At 44.5% G+C, this 17,115-nt stretch overlaps 1 gene segment (V, D, J or C); it reads right to left on the reverse strand.

The window, feature by feature from the left end:
- LOC129563263 (T cell receptor alpha chain constant-like) overlaps positions 1-16,799 on the reverse strand; it is a 55,188-nt gene extending 38,389 nt beyond the window's left edge. The window contains 1 exon segment of the C gene segment in view: positions 16,682-16,799. Within this exon segment, the coding sequence occupies positions 16,682-16,796 (115 nt within the window).
- Positions 16,800-17,115: the final 316 nt, after the last annotated feature.

Raw genomic sequence — 17,115 nt, forward strand, 5'->3', positions numbered from 1 at the left:
TAGGCACAGAGTTTCCTTTCTTTGCAAAAACCCCACAGATGCTGAGAAAAATCAAACCATTTACAGTATAGGAACAGTGCTGACAAAAGCTCAGGCTAAAACAATAACCAGAGGACAGGCAGAAGAGAAGGGCTGTTACAGAGACTTGCCATGAGGTGGACCATCCCTGAGTCCTATAGAGACCTGGCTGGATTTCAGAGGTCACCTGGTCCATCCTCCTGTCTTCAGCCAAGGAACAACGTACTCTTCAAGAGCTCCTGGGAAGGTAGCTCTCCTTTGCCAATAGCCTTTGCATTCAAGGATGTAACTGTTCCTTATATCTAATTGAAATCTGCAAACTGCAGTCTGAGTTCTTTATGTCTTGAGTTGCCTTCACTGAAGACAGATTTCATGTCATGCTCCAAGCAGAAATTCAACACAACTCACCCAACCAGTCCCAAGGGTCACCTTTGGGGAGGAAACCGATACTGAAGGAAGAGGAGATCAGGGTGAATATTGGCTTTATCTGTGATTTGGATTGCTTTTATAATGAGAAATTTTCATATATTACTTAGACAAATTAAAATGAATAACAACATTAGACAGAAACCCACAATATATTTAAAAGCGGCTCTTGGATCTCAGAAAAGCTTCCCTGTGCTCCCTAGACTAAGGAGTCTCAGTTTCTCTGTTCTAGGGTTTTGGGTTCCTGGGATCAGGGGAGAGAACTGGGCAGGATATGTGGCCAGAGCCAGTTGGAGGGGTGGAGGCCGGGGTGAGGTATGGGGCTTGCCCCTGATTGTCTGGTTGGCTTTTGATTTATGTCAGAGTAACCTGTTCATCCCCCTGCCAAGTACTAACTTCCCAGCTCCTACTAGACCTTTCCTGGGGAAAAAAGCATTCATAGGTTCACCGAAAAATTATTTAAGTATGGATGCTATTGCTGATCAAAATCAGGGATGGCCAGGGACACTTACTTGGAGTCACAACAAGTCTTGTGCCTTTTCCAAAGACAGGTCGCCTGTCTCCTGAATCCCCACAGTGATTGCCTTTATCACAAAAACTCTGAATGCCTGGCCTTGGGTGTTTACTGAATGTTTCTTCATGTTAATTTTTTTCCCTGGGTGGAATGACCCAGAAATCTCCTCCACTAAACCATAGCTTTTGTTTTCCCTTAGCACGTCTTTGCCTCCTTCTCCCTGGAAGCCCATACTGGCTTCCATACATGGAGTTGTAGCCTGAGAATGCATTTGTGAACTATCTGCAAACTTCCAGCTTATTGTTAGCCTGTGAAATATATTCCAAAGGAAACTCCTGTCTCTGGCCTCATAATGAACCCTTTGCTGTGCTAGGAATAAATAGGAGTGGCTGCTTTACCTAAATGAAGAAAAGGATTTGGAAAATGGCATAGAGTGAGAAGGCTCAACACAAGATGTTGTTCTTGGCTGACACACCATCTTTGTTGCCTCTGGCATTAAAGTAGCTCTTAAAAAAGTTATCTCCGACTCATCCCTGGAACAAAGGAAATGCGAAGGCGTGGGGCACCAGAGCCAGGAATTTTAGCAGAGGCTGAACAGAGAAAGTGGGTCTTTTATGAAGAATGGAAGGCTGGGGTCATTTCCAAAGCCACTTTGTTGAAGTCAGAAATCATCCTGGATTTAATGATGTGTCCAAAGTCCATGAGGGGGTGGGGAGCAGCCTGAGGGGAAACTTGAAAATGACCCTTGCACACAAGTTTCACAATTTTTGAATCTTAACATGTATAAACTGGGGAAAGGATAATTAATATTTAAGCACCAAAAGCACTGGTAGCAACTTTTCAAGCTCTAGAGGGGAAAGAATTTGATGTCTGGCTAAGCTGTGGAAGGGTCAAGGACTGGGCCTCTCTGTAGAGCAGAAGGACTCAGGATTAGAGGCTGCCCACATGTCTTAGAGCTGAAGAAGCTTTTCCCACCCAACACCAAACCACTTTCAGTCAACGGGAGTCAATATCAGAAAATCACATGAACAGCACTTACTGGGGAGAACATGAAGCTGAGTCCCTCTTCCAAAGACAATGTTTCCAGCGGTTTGTTCACACTGTGTTTGGGGCCACAACAAAAACTCCCAGTGACTCTTCAGGAAAGCTTGATGGCTATCTCACCTTCAAGGGGCATTTTCCTTTCTACTATAGTAAACAGGCCTTGTTATCTCTTCAGTTATCTTTCTCTGTGTCTCCTGGTTGTTTTGCTTCAATTTTATGCTGCTTGTTGCAAACATGCAGAGGGGAAATTGGACGACCTCATTTGACACTGAGAGTGAATGATAAAAGCAACAATTCAGTGAATTCCTTTGTGATATCTAACACAGTTCTGTGGCAGCAGGTGAAAAATGACTGAGCAGACAGCTAGCGAGCTAGAAGCCCACTCCTCAGAGTCTGAAGAAAGATGGGGGCAGGAAGGGGCTACACAAGACACACATCTGAATTTCACCTGAAACAGAACTGTTTCACAGAGCCCTCACTTCACCCTGGGCTCTGTTCTGGAGGGGTCGTACCACCTAACCCTGAAGATACCTTACCTGAGGTCAAGCTCATGTTTGCTACATTGATTATAGACCTGCCCTATGAGTGGTAGTGCGGGTCATCCCTTGGCCCAGAAGGACTCTAGCCTTTCAGGGAATGTTGTTCTTTCACAGTCCATGCATATGTTTTCTCACCACTAGGAGATGGACACTGGATGGCATTACCACCAGTCCTGATTGAACCCTCGTTTGACCCATAAAAAAACAAACCCCACTGTTTCCTCCTCATTGACTACCTGACCCCCCAAGTGTCTTTATCACAGTTATAAAAAAGGATTAGCGTGGATTGGTCATATTTGCTAGCTCTAAAGCAAACTTGGGCTTCCCAGGTGGTGCTAGTGGTAAAGAACCCACTTGCCAGTGCAAGAGACATGAGAGACGGGACTTTGATCCCTGGGTCAGGAAGATCCCCTGGAGAAGGGCATGACAACCCACTCTGGTAGTCTTGCCTGGGAAATCCCATGGACAGAGGACCCTGGCAGGCTTCAGTCCATAGGGTGGCAAAGAGTCAGACACGACTGAAGTGACTTAGTATAGCAGAGCACACAGCGCAAAGTAAAGTTATGGAGTCCTCTAGTTTGTTTATTTGTCTTTGGTCATTTCCCACAGTTAAACCATTCAAAGATTAAGCCATTCTATTTCAAAGCTCTTTGGTCAGTTGGTCAGTCCATAGTTTCAATTATAACCTAATGTATGGCATCACCGACTCTGTGGACATGAGTTTGAGTGAACTCCGGGAGTTGGTGATGGACAGGGAGGCCTGGCGTGCTGTGATTCATGGGGTCGCGGAGAGTCGGACACGACTGAGCGACTGAACTGAACTGAACTGAGAGTTTAATAACTCAGTCAGTCAACTTGACAACACCTGCCTCTTACTATTATTTTTTTGGCTTGACACTTGGATGAGTCACTTTGTTTCCAAAATGTATTGTGGAGAAACTGACATCCCAGGTGCACCCCCAGGAATGCCAGGTTCCTGAATTCATTATTTCCCTCCTCCCCAGTGAGGCATGTTCAAAAAGTTTTTACTCCCCATGGAGGAGTTGATCATGAAACAAAAATCCTGTCACCATGCCTGCCATTTTATTTCGCTCTGAATTCCCTTTCAGGTGTTAATAAGCCATCTGGGATCATCAATTTATCTCAGTTGTTTCTTTCTCCCATTGCATTTGAATAGTAAAGCTATGCTTTTAGTGAAATTTGACATGTATAGGACTAGATGGGGACCTTTGTCAAACTGGGATAATGTTTGGGTTTTATATTGGATTTTTTAGAAATAAATACATATGCAGGCATGAGCGACAAAGAAGTTACCTTATCCACATGAGAAGCATTTAAAATGAGATAGATTCTCATTTTTAGTAGAATGGAAGACAAGTTCTGTGGGCAACATCACAGTAAAAACACAAATCATTGCAGAGCATAGTTTCAGAGATACTGGGCTGTAAATAACTCATGACTCCAGTATCTCTTTAAGAAGAAGAGCTGAGCTACCATATTAAAGGCAATTTGGGATGGTCTCATTCTGTATCCATTTATCATTATTGCTGTATTCTCAACAACCATGAATGTTTCATGCATTTGCAAAAGTCATTTTTCAAAAGGTACATTTGTCTATATATTAAATCTCTACTAACTTCACAGGATTTATTTGTTTGGTCAAGTATAAACAGAACAGGGCTACTTACTGGGCTTTACCACCACCTGGGTTCCAGTTCCAAAGAAGATTCTGGTATTTCTAGTCCCCACAGCATTACCTGCTTTTACTGAAACCCCTAGTGAAACCCCACCACACACATGGCTCGGGAGTGAAGGGGCATTGGATTCCCCATGTTTTTCTTCCTTGTCTTTCTGGAAAATGGTCTTTTATGATAAGAAGAAAATACTGGTTCTGCTACAAAAAGCAAATACTTTTATTTAAAAAGACCAAATTGTAGGAGCTTTAAAGACCTTTTGGATTGTTAGGCTTCAATCTGCCATGGCCAAATCAACTAATCTGTTAACAACTCTTGTTCTCATACGTGTGAGCTCAGCCCTAGACTGACAGGTCTGGAAGGATGATGCCTTCCTATACCCACAGGGATGTTTTCCAGCTTCAGAGCTGTCTGAATTCCTGTCCAGACTCCACCCAAATGCCATGCTCCTGTTCCCTACTCACTGATCAGGGTATTTCCAAGTTTTCTCACTACGTAATAGTGTTCATGTGGTAGCCTAAGAAAATATTTCACCAGGGAAGAATAACAAGTGGCAAACCATCTTATCTTTTCCTAAAGAAGTGCTACCATGGGCTCTTAGGATGTTTCAGACGAACAAGCGAGTTATAACACAGAATCTACTACCCTTTAAGAAAGTCCAGTTCTGAAATAAAGGAAAAAAGTGAACATTTTCTGTTACAAGAAAGATTGTATCCTAAAGACAAGGATAAGGGCACACAAGAGCCCTTTTCTCATTAAGCTGAGCATTGGCTGAGTCTTAACATATATGTTAACACATACACTGAGACTTGAAGAGAAGAGAGAGGAGTGAGCAGCCAAGACGGTGACCCCAGATCTTGGTTAAAAATGGGGCCTTGGTGACAGGATTTTAAACTTGGAGAGAGGAGACTAGATCTCATTCCCAACTTAACTGTGACTTGATGCCTCTTCAGATTTGAAAAGCGAGTTAAATACTAGTTTTCTCTCCTTTTAGCTTGGGAGCAGTGAGTGTCCAAGAACAAGCCAAAAGGATGTATTCTAGGGAAAATGAAAAGGGAAACAAATGCAGGACATATGGGGAAGGTATTCCATGGATCACCATTTTAATACTGACCTAACCGTCTGTGGGGTCACGCAGAGTCGGATACGACTGGGGTGACTTAGCAGCAGCAACCTATCCTAGGGTTTTCCTGGTGGCTCACTGGTAAAGAATTTGCCTGCCAGTGCAGGAGACATGGGTTTGATCCCTGGGTTGGGAAGATCCCCAGGAGGAGGAAATGGTAACCCACTTCAGCATTCTTGCCTGGGAAATCCCATGGACAGAGGAGCCTTGTGGGCTGCAGTCCATGGGGTTGCAAAAGAGTTGGATATGACTAAGTGTCTAAATAACAACCATAGCCAACCCTAAGCCTTGTCTTTGGCCTCCCCTACCCTGGGTCAATTTTGTCTGCCTTCTTAGCAATCTCGCCAACCATAGCTCTCAGGTCTCTTTGGGAAGAAAAATAAGATGCTTGGACTGGCTCACATACAACTCCACGAACAGACTAGGAGAGGTTGTACCTGTCTAGATAAAGGTAGGACCAGAGCTGATAAATGGCCTGGAAATCAAGTTCACTGAGCAGAAAGCCTGTAGCATTTAGATGAGAAGGATTTTTCTACAGGGGATTTTCTTCCTGGGATTTATCTTACCACTAGCCCATTTCCCCTTCTCTGACTCTGTGGTGCTGTGAGGAGATTAGGACATTTGAGAGCCTGACTAGATAAGGAATAATGGAGGGGTAAGAAATGTACCTTCATCCTTCCCTTTCATCAAAGAGTGGCTGTTCCTTCCCACTTGCTAGGGACACAGAATCCCACTACTCACGTACTTGGCTTGACAGAAAGCAGCGTGCCACTCCCAAAGATGAGCTGGTTGGCAGCACCCCCATAATTCACACAGCCTTTCAGTGCCTTACAACAACCCACAGGAAGGGGCATGGCAGGGTGGGGGCGAATGGGCTTAGTCTTCCCAGGTTAAGAACTCCTGAGTTCCACTGCTTTGAGAACTGACTTGCCACGTATCCCTTTAGGCTCCTTATACCCCTCACATGCCCTTATACGACCTTTTATACTACATTCTTGTGGGGCTTGTGCTGAGGTCCGGAACCCCAGGGGGTTCTCCAGCAAATGGCCAGAAGCTTTGCAGGCATCTTCTTCCCCACGCAAGATAGCAGCCAGAGACAAGGATGTTGGGGAAGTGGCAAATACTGCTTTCATCCCCTGGCCTTTGATTGTGGCTCTTGGCCTTTTCTCTGGCCTTCTCTTTTGACAAAGTGAGACTGGTTATATCCTTGGGAAAGCATTCCAACCATCTTAGAGGGAATCAACCTTTGTAACAACCCAACTCTGCTCTCTTGGAGGGTGACTTAAGCACTGTTCACTCTGGAAGCAAGCAGATCAAACAAGAGAGTTGGTGGCTAACACTGCTTCTTGCTGGGAGTGAAAAGCCCTTTTGGATCAAGTGCCTTGTCTCCAGCAGGTTGGATTGTTCTTAAAAATATAATTTGCATGCTATGCCTTTTGTGTTATTCAACCCACGTCTCCTCCCCCTTACAGTCACATCTTTGAGACTTACCTGGCTTTATAATTAGCTTGGTCCCAGAGCCCCAGATCAACCGATAGTTGCGATCCACACAGAGACAAAAACCTTAACAAAAACCTTCACTGTCCTTCTGGGGAGCCTATTAGAGATAAGTCCCAGATAAAAGTCCAGAGCCAAGCACATAAAACAATGTAGGAATATTGACTATTGAAGATTATTTGCTCATTTAATTACATTTGATTCCTTCGCCCATTTCAGATTCCAGACACAGATGATGAAATCAAATGACTAAACATCTAAAGTCAATCTCGGTCTCTCTGCATACAAGGGAAGAGTAATTCATAAACAGTTTTCAAATGGGAGAAGCTGAACTCGCTTCACCTTCCCTGATACTTTAAATAAAAATGCAAACGAGAAAAACAGATCGTTTGTCTGGAGTCACGATGCATCTGATTTTCTACTGTCTTATTTTCACTGCAGATAAGATTCTAGTCAGTACCATGGTATTCACACATAGATTGAGCTGATTTGGTTTACAGAACCTTCTCTCTGTGAGAAATGGTATCCTGGGGGAATGAGGACCAGACAGCCAGCTTTCTGGGGAAAGCCCTACAGAGCACGGCATTGGGAAGGGTGGCCCACAGTACCTTGAGGATGAACCAAAGCCAGTTGACTGTTTATACAAAACACCTTTGAAATCTCTGCTTGGTTTCTAGGACTTACTTGGAAAAACTTGTAATCTGGTTCCAGCCCCAAAGATGAGTTTGTCGCTGTTGGAGACACAGTGATACCAAGCCCTACAAAAACCCCTGAGCCTAGCAAGGCGCTCTGCCCAACTCTGGCCCCTCGGCTTTCTCCCTGTCTCTGACACCAAATAATTACCAGTGGCAAAGAAGATCTGGGCATACATTTCAAACACCCATGCAATCATCAAACAATCAGTTTTTGTTTTGGTTAAGTTCCAATCCGGGCAAATTCCAATGGCCGGTGCTTATTATGTTTTCAATTCACTGAGGTGACAGCTCAAGATAATTCAGCATAAGAAAACAAGGAATCTCAGGCTGTAATCCCAGTTCTGACTTTTTGGGTTTGACTTAAATTATTCAACTTGTCTGCGCTTCGGCTTTTCTCTCTGTGAAATTATGTGTGATGATGTGTGATCCTGTTTACTTTCTCAGAGAATGTTGTGAAGGCAAAAGGGCTGGTGAGAGAGCAGTGGGTTACACGCAGCAATGCATTTTGAATAATGGGGGGGGGAATTGCTTGTTTAAGCCAAGATATTATTAACACGAATAGGAGGGAATATGTTAGCTAAAGTATATTGCCAAAATAACTAACAAAAAGCTTTCTGAGGAAAAGCTGAAGGGGAACGTATCTATCTTGTATGTTTTCCCTCAAGAAAGTTAGTGGACACAGTCACTTAATCTGCCAGAGAAGACAGGCCTGGAAAAGGTCTGCTGAATTCTTAAGTCTGACTGCCGGGGGATAAGAAGAAATGACTGCCCTCCCACAGCAGTGATGAGCATAGATTAGGTTCCCACCACGTTCTAATTTCCCTTTGCTGTTGGCAGCATTAACGGAAATCAGTTGAAGTTATATCTGAAAATGAATTTGATCGCCTTAATGGTCAATCCAGCAGTGCAGCTAGATCCAGAAATCGTATCCCATCAGAGACTAGCTGGGAAACGGGGGTGGGGGGATAACTCCTTTATTTGATTGACGTACTAACCCACAGAAATGAGAAGAGATGCTTATACTTACGAGGTATAACAATCACTTGAGTGCCAGACCCCAAATGCAGCACGTTCCCAAAGGCTGACTGTCGACAATGGCTGACTCCACTACAGAAACCTGCCCCCCTTCAGAGCCACACATGTGGAATCAAGGTGGAAGCTACAGTTTTCCAGGGAGGAGGGGGCTCAGACACATGTATCACGAAGGCCACAGTGGTCCTCATTCTCTGACTGACCTTCCTCCAGAGGCTCTCCCTCATCCCAGGCCCAGCTCCAGCCTAGATACAGGCATACGGTACCCGGGGTGGCCAGGAGGATCCCCTCAGGTGCCTGAGCTTTTGGAGGGGCACTCATGGAGCTGAGGAAAATACCACTGATGGCCAAAGAGGCTGGCAGCCTCTTGAGTATGTGGTGGAGCTGGTGCTGGGGTGGGCGTGAGACTCAGGGATCACAGGAGAGAGAAAGGAGTTAGACAGAGGAGTGGGAGAAGGAAGGCACTGAAAACAGAAGGGTAGACCCACAGAGCAACAGCTGATGTCAAAATCTGTCCTGCTCTGATTTGTGAGAACGCAGGAGTGCTAGAGGAAAAACATGTTCCCAGCTCTGTCAGTCACCCTGACATATTTAGTGCTTTTTTTCCCTCCTGTAACAACCTCTCGTATGCAGCTAAGAAGGGGCCCACTGCAAACAGAGACACCCCCCGCCCAGCCCCCGTCTTACTCTGTTTTGCAGAACCATCTGACCAAATGTTCTACACGAAGGGGCAGGAATGGCAGCCACAAAAGATCCTCTGAATCTGTTTCTTTCTTTCTAATTAGGCTGTCAATCTGTTTAGCTAATAATTCCTATGAAGTGTCTTAATCTCTTCCAAGGAAAGGAGTCATATAAATGCAAAACAGCAGCAGCCATAAGTCAAATGGCTTGCTGGGTGTCTTTGCGCGCAGAGTTGCTGTTGAATAGAAGGAAAACTTGCTGCGTGGAGACAAGACAGACGGGGGAAAAAACAGAGCAGCATTTGTTTTTATTAGGCTGAGTCTATACAGCGCAAAGTAAAACAGATCTGGCAATTATTTAGGTAATGTGACAGTCAATTCAGGCCATTCTGAGCCCCAAAAAGGTTTCTCAAGGAAATGCCTAAATATTTGGATCAGCTACTGACATTAATCAAATTAACTGGATGATTGTGCTGTGCAGACACAAGCTAATAAATGTGCCCTGAGATGGTTCTCCCGAAAGGGTTACATTTTATAAACTTACATTAAAACTGGCCCAATATTTACACCCACTCTCTTCATTTTGGCACTGCAATTGACATTTCCCATTTTTTCTTACAACATGTCTTACATTTAGAGCTGTGAAAGTAAGGGTGACCTTCTCCCTGGAGAGTCTTATCAGGTTAATACACGGAAGCTCATTTAGAAATTCATTAGGTGTCTGGGATGTGAGAGCTGGTCATTATAGATTAAGGGCTTTTTCTCAAGTGGCAAAGAACTTACGGGGGAGGATGGTGAGGCTTGTTCCTGTCCCAAAGACAAGCTGCTTTGCTCCAGAAGTTAACACAGTGTTTCTGCCCAGTACAAAAACACTTTACTCTGGGCCATTTTCTTCCTCCTCTTTCTCTGTGGGGCTCACCTGGGGGATACCTTTCACATTTTGGCTCTTTTGACTCCTACTTGATGATAGCCTTTTACCAACCATCCTACGGAAAAAATGTTCTTTTCCACGTTTCTTAACAAAAAAATCCAAATTATCAACAGTCTCCCATTTTTCTTCCCCATTTTTTTCACACAAAAACTTATCATTTTCATGTTACCCATCTTCCCCTTGAAAGACAATTCTTAAGAGAATTCTCGTGGCTGCTGGGGTGGCTCTCACTACAGTATGCTATTATGTAAAATCACCTTTATTTTTGGTACACTTCTTTCACTTGATGTTTTTGTGTCTCCCATCAAATTATATTCTCTTGGTCTTGCCTAGAAATTCCAGACCTAACTCACCTCAAGTCTTGCTCCTTTTCTCGCCACTAACTGAAACCAAGTGAGTTAGAAAAGACTGTACCAGCCAAGCTTTACCCACATTCTCCTTACTAGTGTTAACGAAAGATGAAATCTAAAAAACAAGAGTCTTTGATAAGTTGAAAAGGCAGAGAAGATTAACCAAAGAATGAGCTTAATGGGTAACTCTGGACTGTTCGGAACATCAGACCTACCTGGTTTTACTTGTAACATTGTCCCCTGCCCAAAGGTGAGTCTTCCTGTGTTTCCTGAGCCACACTGTAATGCTCTACTTTACAAAAACTGTAAAAGGAGATCCTTTCCTCCCTTCAGCAACCTGATCTAGTAATAATAACTAATATTTATTGGAGACTTACTATGTGTCACTGCATGCAAGGCCCTTGGTCAGTATGAACTCTCTTAATCTCCTAACAATGCAGTGATATAGATACTGTTCTTATTTCCACTTAACAGATGAAAAAATGAAGCATAAAGAGATTAGATTACCTGCCTGAAGTCACACATTCAGCAAGTAGCAGAGTTAGGGTTTACCAAGACAGTTTGATTCCAGAATTCACCTATAGTGGCTAAACCTTTCATTGGCCTTAAAAAAATTCTGGGTTCCCCTTTAAAGTGTGCATCCCCGTAACACTGACTAAATAGTTAGCTCATCGATTCTAATAAAGGTGCCCTGAGAAGGTTCTCCTGAAAGTCTTACATTTCATAAACTTAACATTAAAACTGGCTCAATATTTATACCCACTCCCTTCATTTTGGCATAGCAATTGACATTTCCCATTTTTTCTTGCAACCCATGACTTACATTTAGAGTTGCAAAGGTAAGGGTGACCTTCTCCCTGGAGAGTCTTATCAAGTTAACACACAGAAGCTCATTTAGAAATTCATTAACGCCTCTATCAAAGATGTCTTTCCCAAATCCTCTGAGCTCACTGTATCACCCCTACTCCTCTCCCCACAGCTTCAGCCAGAGCTCCAGAAATTCCCTGGGAGCTAGCCAAAGCCACAGCAAACACTGCTGGGAACCAGTCTGGTTGTACAAGGCACAATTCTGAGCAGGGTGGGTGGTCCCTAAGATGTTTCTGAAGAGTTTTGGAGAGAAGAACTCTTCTAGAGACCAGAATTAGGATGAAACCAACTTCTTTCCCTGTTACTTCTAGTAAATCTACCATAAGACTGTAAGCCAAAGAGAACTGAGAGATGCAGAAATCACATGGTAGGTTTGAGTCATGCTGGATAAACCATACTAGGGAGATGCTCTCCAGGGAGGCCACCGGGAGGGCCCTGAGTTCTGAGAGTTCCCAGCAGCACTTGAGTTATCTTTGGCTGGAGTCTAACAGGATTCACTGATGGCCTGCGATGACGTTGGTACAGTGTAGACTAAGGAGGCTGTGCTACATGATGTGTAGTTTCACCTTGTCTAACTTTTGATGCTTCCTGATGGCTATTTTGAAATGGGCCACCTGTTTGCTCTGTAAGACCACAGTCTAACACTCCAATTGCTTTCCCAAGAGGCACATCTGAACTGTTCTATCTAGTTATTTTGATTGAGAGGGAGGTGAGGACTCAGCTTGGGTGGACAAGAGAAGAACACTACTCATTACCGCACATTTAAAACTGTCTCTCTAAAGAGGAGACAGTTTCTCAGATACTTCAAACTACAGAGACAGGTTTGAGAGAGTTAATTTGAAGACTCACTTGGATTTACTGTCAGACTTGTCCCCAGTCCCCAAATGAGCTTACGGTTGTTGCCAATATTACTCAGTCATAGAAAGCTTTACAGAAACCGACCAGGCCAATGTGTACCAGGAAATCCCTTTCAATCCCCAAATCTAGCCAGCGTGCTTCTCCTGCTGGGATCCTGGCCAAAGAAGCAGTGGGGAAGACTGCTCATAATCAAGGCCAGTTCACAGCGTGGTTGGGACACAAAGGCTGTTCTGAAGTTCTATATTTCCTCTCCCAAGCTCCAGACCAAGCTGTCCTCTCACCAGGCCAGCAAGGCATGGTAAAATCCTCACAAAGTCGCTGGAGAAGTTTCTCCCACTCCAGTGCTCCGCCGTCCCTGAGTTCAACCCAGACTCTCTGATGCAAATGGTTAAGACAAAAAGGACAAAGAATCTGTTATCCTCCAGCTTATTTGTTTCTGTTCCAGAGAATTACCTATGCGCCCGTTTTCACATGTACATATGACATATATGTATGCTCTATCATCATTAGGATTAATGGTTAGAATTAACTTTAAAAACACTGGGTGGAGAAAGTCCTCAAATGAAGTTTAGTGCTATGGCTTCCTTTAGAAATCAGAACATTCATTATGGATTCAGGAGAGATACTCACGAGGTTTGACCATTAACCTTGTTCCCCCTCCAAATGTGAACATGCCGCCTGCATTATTATTCACACAGTGATCTTCAGCTCAGCAAAAACCTCCTGGAAACTGAACTAAGTTTTCCCTAAAGATCTTCTGGAAGAAGCGATACCGTGAGCATGGAGAATATTAAGTAATTGTCACAGTAATAACCTGGCACAGAATCCTAGCTCCAGCTTGGAGTTCAGAACTGTTTCCACATTGGATGAATGGAGGGTATTCTTTCTAAATATTCTAAAGAAGGAATTTTCCCACAAAAGCCCAGAATACTTTCCCACAAAAGCCCAGACTGCCAAAACCCTAGCTATCCTCTGGTGCTTTAGATAATAATTTTCCTGAGGTTCTGAAGATCATGTAACTCATTTGGACAAAGCAGGAACAGTTCCTGTCCATGGATGGCACCAAAGCAAAAGCAGTCAGAGATGCCGTTATCGCAATGGTAGAGACTGAGGGCAGCTGCCACTGCCCACCCGGCAAGAGGGGTGGGCACGCTGGTCCACACTTTCAGGATGCTGGAGCCTGGCTCCGGTGCCCAGGCTCTCGAATGTGTAAGGGGATTCCTGTCTTGTTCTCATTCCAACAAACTAGAGACAGTTGCAGGCACTGGTCAGCCCTGGAGCTCCCCCTTGACTCCAGCTCCAGACCTTTCATCCCCAGCTTGGACAATCACCAGGAAAAGGACTTTCACTACTTTCTATCTTTGTCCTAGTGGAGACTTTTCCTTTCTTACTGTCCCTTTCCCAGGAGATAATACAAGCCAAGGACTAACCTAAAAGCATTCTTTTAAAGGTAGCTTCTCCTGTTCCGCCAAGGAGATTCTTTTGAGCCTCTCTTAATTTTGAGGTAGCTTGAAGGAAAATCTGAGAATGATTTTACCTTTTACTTCCACTGTTGAGTATAGGGCAAAGTGTCCCCTCCTCTTCCCTAACTCTGGGCAGCAGGCGGGGGCACTGGGGGCTTAACAACCAACAAACCGGAATGGACCCCTCCAGAGGGAAAACAAGAAACATGCAGGAAATATGACAGCCTATACATTCCTACTTGGGTTTAGTCAGTGTTGTTCTCCTCCAGAGAATGTCTTCCCTCCTCTCCACACCTGTTACAGAAGCATCTCCTTCCTTCCTACTTTGCTACTTGCCTATTGGATCTCTTACCCAAGCCTCCGTCATTTTGAAGAAGGGATATAGTTTCTCAAGTTGTCCTGTGAAATGAAGTCTGGTGACACTTATGCTGGGTCTCCTGGCTGAAAAACAATTTGTTTCATGTCTGCAAGTCTGCTTTCATTGGTGGGTCCGTGGAGTCTGAGCTATGGACACCAGGTTCAGGTGTGGGCAATTGTAAGCATTCAGGGGAAGCAGGTGTCCAGTTTGCCTGGAGCAGAGCATTTGAGAAAGGGAACAGCTGGAAAGAGATTTGGAGAACAGAAAGGGTCCAGGTTTTAGAGAGCCTGCTTTCCTGGTGACTCAGACAGTAAAGAATCTGCCTGTAATGTAGGTTTGATCCCTGGGTCAAGAAGATCCCCACTCCAGTATTCTTGCCTGGGGAGTTCCATGCACAGAGGAACCTGGTGGGCTACAGTCTTTGGGGTTGCACGAGTCGGACATGGCTGAGCAACTATCACTTAATTACTTAAGTCACAGGCTAAGAAGTGAACATGATGGTTTCTCAAAACATGAATGCCCAGATAAAGCATTGAATTGGATAAGGGAGAAAGGTATAAAGAGGGGTAGGAAAAGCAAGTGAAAAATGTGGAACAAGAGTACAGTTTTGAAAAGAATTCCCATGTTTAGAGGAATCTCTCAAAGTCTTAAGCCAATAAATATTTTCTAGTAATTAATATAATTCTTATGAAATTGGTGGTAAGTTCATGTTGGTGAGCCCCAAGCTCTCCTTCGTCCCTCCCGTCCAGAGTGGAGGGACCCAGAATGGCCACTTCAGGCAGCTGCCATTTTTGCTTCCATAGTTTACGGCAAGTATTTCTCTTATGTTACCTTTGCCTCTCAGATACCAACAACATTTAAAATAATCTGTCTTGCCTGTAATACTCACTTGGTAAAACCTGCAGCCTAGTGCCTGCTCCGAAGATGTATTTGTAGTTTCCTGAGTCACAGTGCTACGTGGCTCTACACAAACCGACATAGGGTTCCCCTTTTCTTACAGTAGCTTTGGAGTCAATTAGCAAGATATTGTATGCGCTTTGTCCATAGGAAGGTTTTGCCCTCATGTTTTTCTAAAAGGGATTTACTCGGGATAACATCTCAGTTCATACTGACGTCTTCTTGCTTTGGTTATGTCTGGGCTTGCAAAACTTCCTCAGTCTCAGGCTATGTTTATCTTGTATGTTTATTAAGAAAAGAGGCTGTTTTAACAAACATGTCAGGATTTAAACATCTAAATGATGGTTGAACCCTTCAAAGTATTCCCTTTAGGACCAGTTTATGGGCCACACATACATAACAGTGACTTTATTTTACAGTCATACCTCCTTTTTTGGAACCACGATAGTACCAGTAATTATTTTGAATCCCTCCTTTATTTATAAGTCATGGCTCCAAAAGTCTCTTGCTTATTAATAAAAATTCACCTTCAAAAGATAAAGCCATCAAGGCTGCTACAGAAAGAATGTTCCAGGCCCTTTGAGGGCAGATTCAAAGGAGGAGGTGAGCAATGGATAGTAGGGTGTGTGGGGGCTGAAGTGTGTGTCACTTCAGGCTGAGTGGATTGACTGGGCCACTCATTTAAATGTACAAACTCTATTTGTTAACAAATCAGTCTGGTTACTTATTGTCACACCTGGTTCAGGCACAGAGGGTAGCTGACAAAATACAACTGAAATGTGAGACGGCAGGCATTTCTGCAAAGAGTGTGCCTGCATGGAAAGCACCTCAGTTTCTATAATTCTAGCAGAAAAAACCCAAACCCAAACCCCAGAGCACTGAACTCTGCAAGGGTGGAGATAGCATAAAAATTTTCAATACTGCTTGTTGTAATACATCTCTCCTCCCTTCTCCCTGACAGCTTCACAACTCAGATAAACACCCTGCTTTATCACAGGCAATCCAGTGGCGACAGGGAGGCTTCCAGGGTACAGGGATTCTATGTCCCTCCCGCAGAGTAGACTCAGCCAGGCTGGGGGATGGGAGAAGTCTGTGTGGGGAACTCCTTTGTCCCCAGAGTGAAGGAGGGGGCTGTCCACTGATATGACCCATTGAGGGCCGCCCTCACACCAGAGAAAGTTGGATTGTTCCACTGTTCTCCCAGCAGAGGAAAGCCACGAGAAGCTCGTCACTCCTGCTGCCCACCCCTCACACAAGCCCTCAGTCCACCTGCTGGATTTTCCAATTCCACCAGGTGACACGGCCTAAGTGCAACCGGCTCCTCAGTGCTTATCTGTTAAGGACACGCTTCTGTGGCCACACGCTGCTGCTTTGGTAGCTTTCCTTTTCATTGGTTTGTTTCCGTCTCTATCACCGAGCTTCTCTGCCTCTTATCTCTGCTTTTTCCCCAAAGCCTCAACGTGCTTTGTGGACCTTCAAGAAACACTGACTATGGTATTAATACAATTTATCAAACTGCCCACAGGACTGATAACTAAATCCAGCCTCCAGGGAAACATGTATTCATATCTTACTCACACATCCTACATAGTTAACAACTGCATGCTAAACAAAGCAATTAAGTTCAGCTGCGTTTCAACAGGTCCCTTTGGATGGCTCTCCAGAAAGGATAAGGAGTGAACCACAAGAACTCACCGGGTGTGACCAGCACTGAGGTGCCTTGGCCAAAGTGGAGCACATAGCCGGCGTTGAGTTCCACAGTGCACCTTCCCCAAACAAAAACCCGTCTCTTCCTCATGGGACCCTCCATTAAATCTAACGTCTAAACACCCATCACCCTGCAGTCACACAGACCATGGGTCTCCCAGGGCCCCCTTCCAGGAGACCATTGCTGAGAAGGTGGCTCACTCACCACAGTGAGGTGGGCGATCACTCCTGAGAAGTGCCAACCTGGGGAGGGGCCCTGTTACACGTTGTGAAACCCTGTGTCCAGCAGAGGCCAGGCCTGTCTGAACTGAGGACAGCCAGACACCTGGACCGGGGCAGCTCTGTGGGCTCATCCTGCAGGGTGGGTACATTTCTTCTCATTCTCCCTGGATTGTGCTTTAGTTGCGCTCATTGATTAGTCT

Source organism: Moschus berezovskii, chromosome 9 (genome assembly GCF_049115385.1).
Source record: "Moschus berezovskii isolate FMDL1 chromosome 9, NW_MosBer_1.0, whole genome shotgun sequence".
Taxonomy (NCBI): Eukaryota; Metazoa; Chordata; class Mammalia; order Artiodactyla; family Moschidae; genus Moschus; species Moschus berezovskii.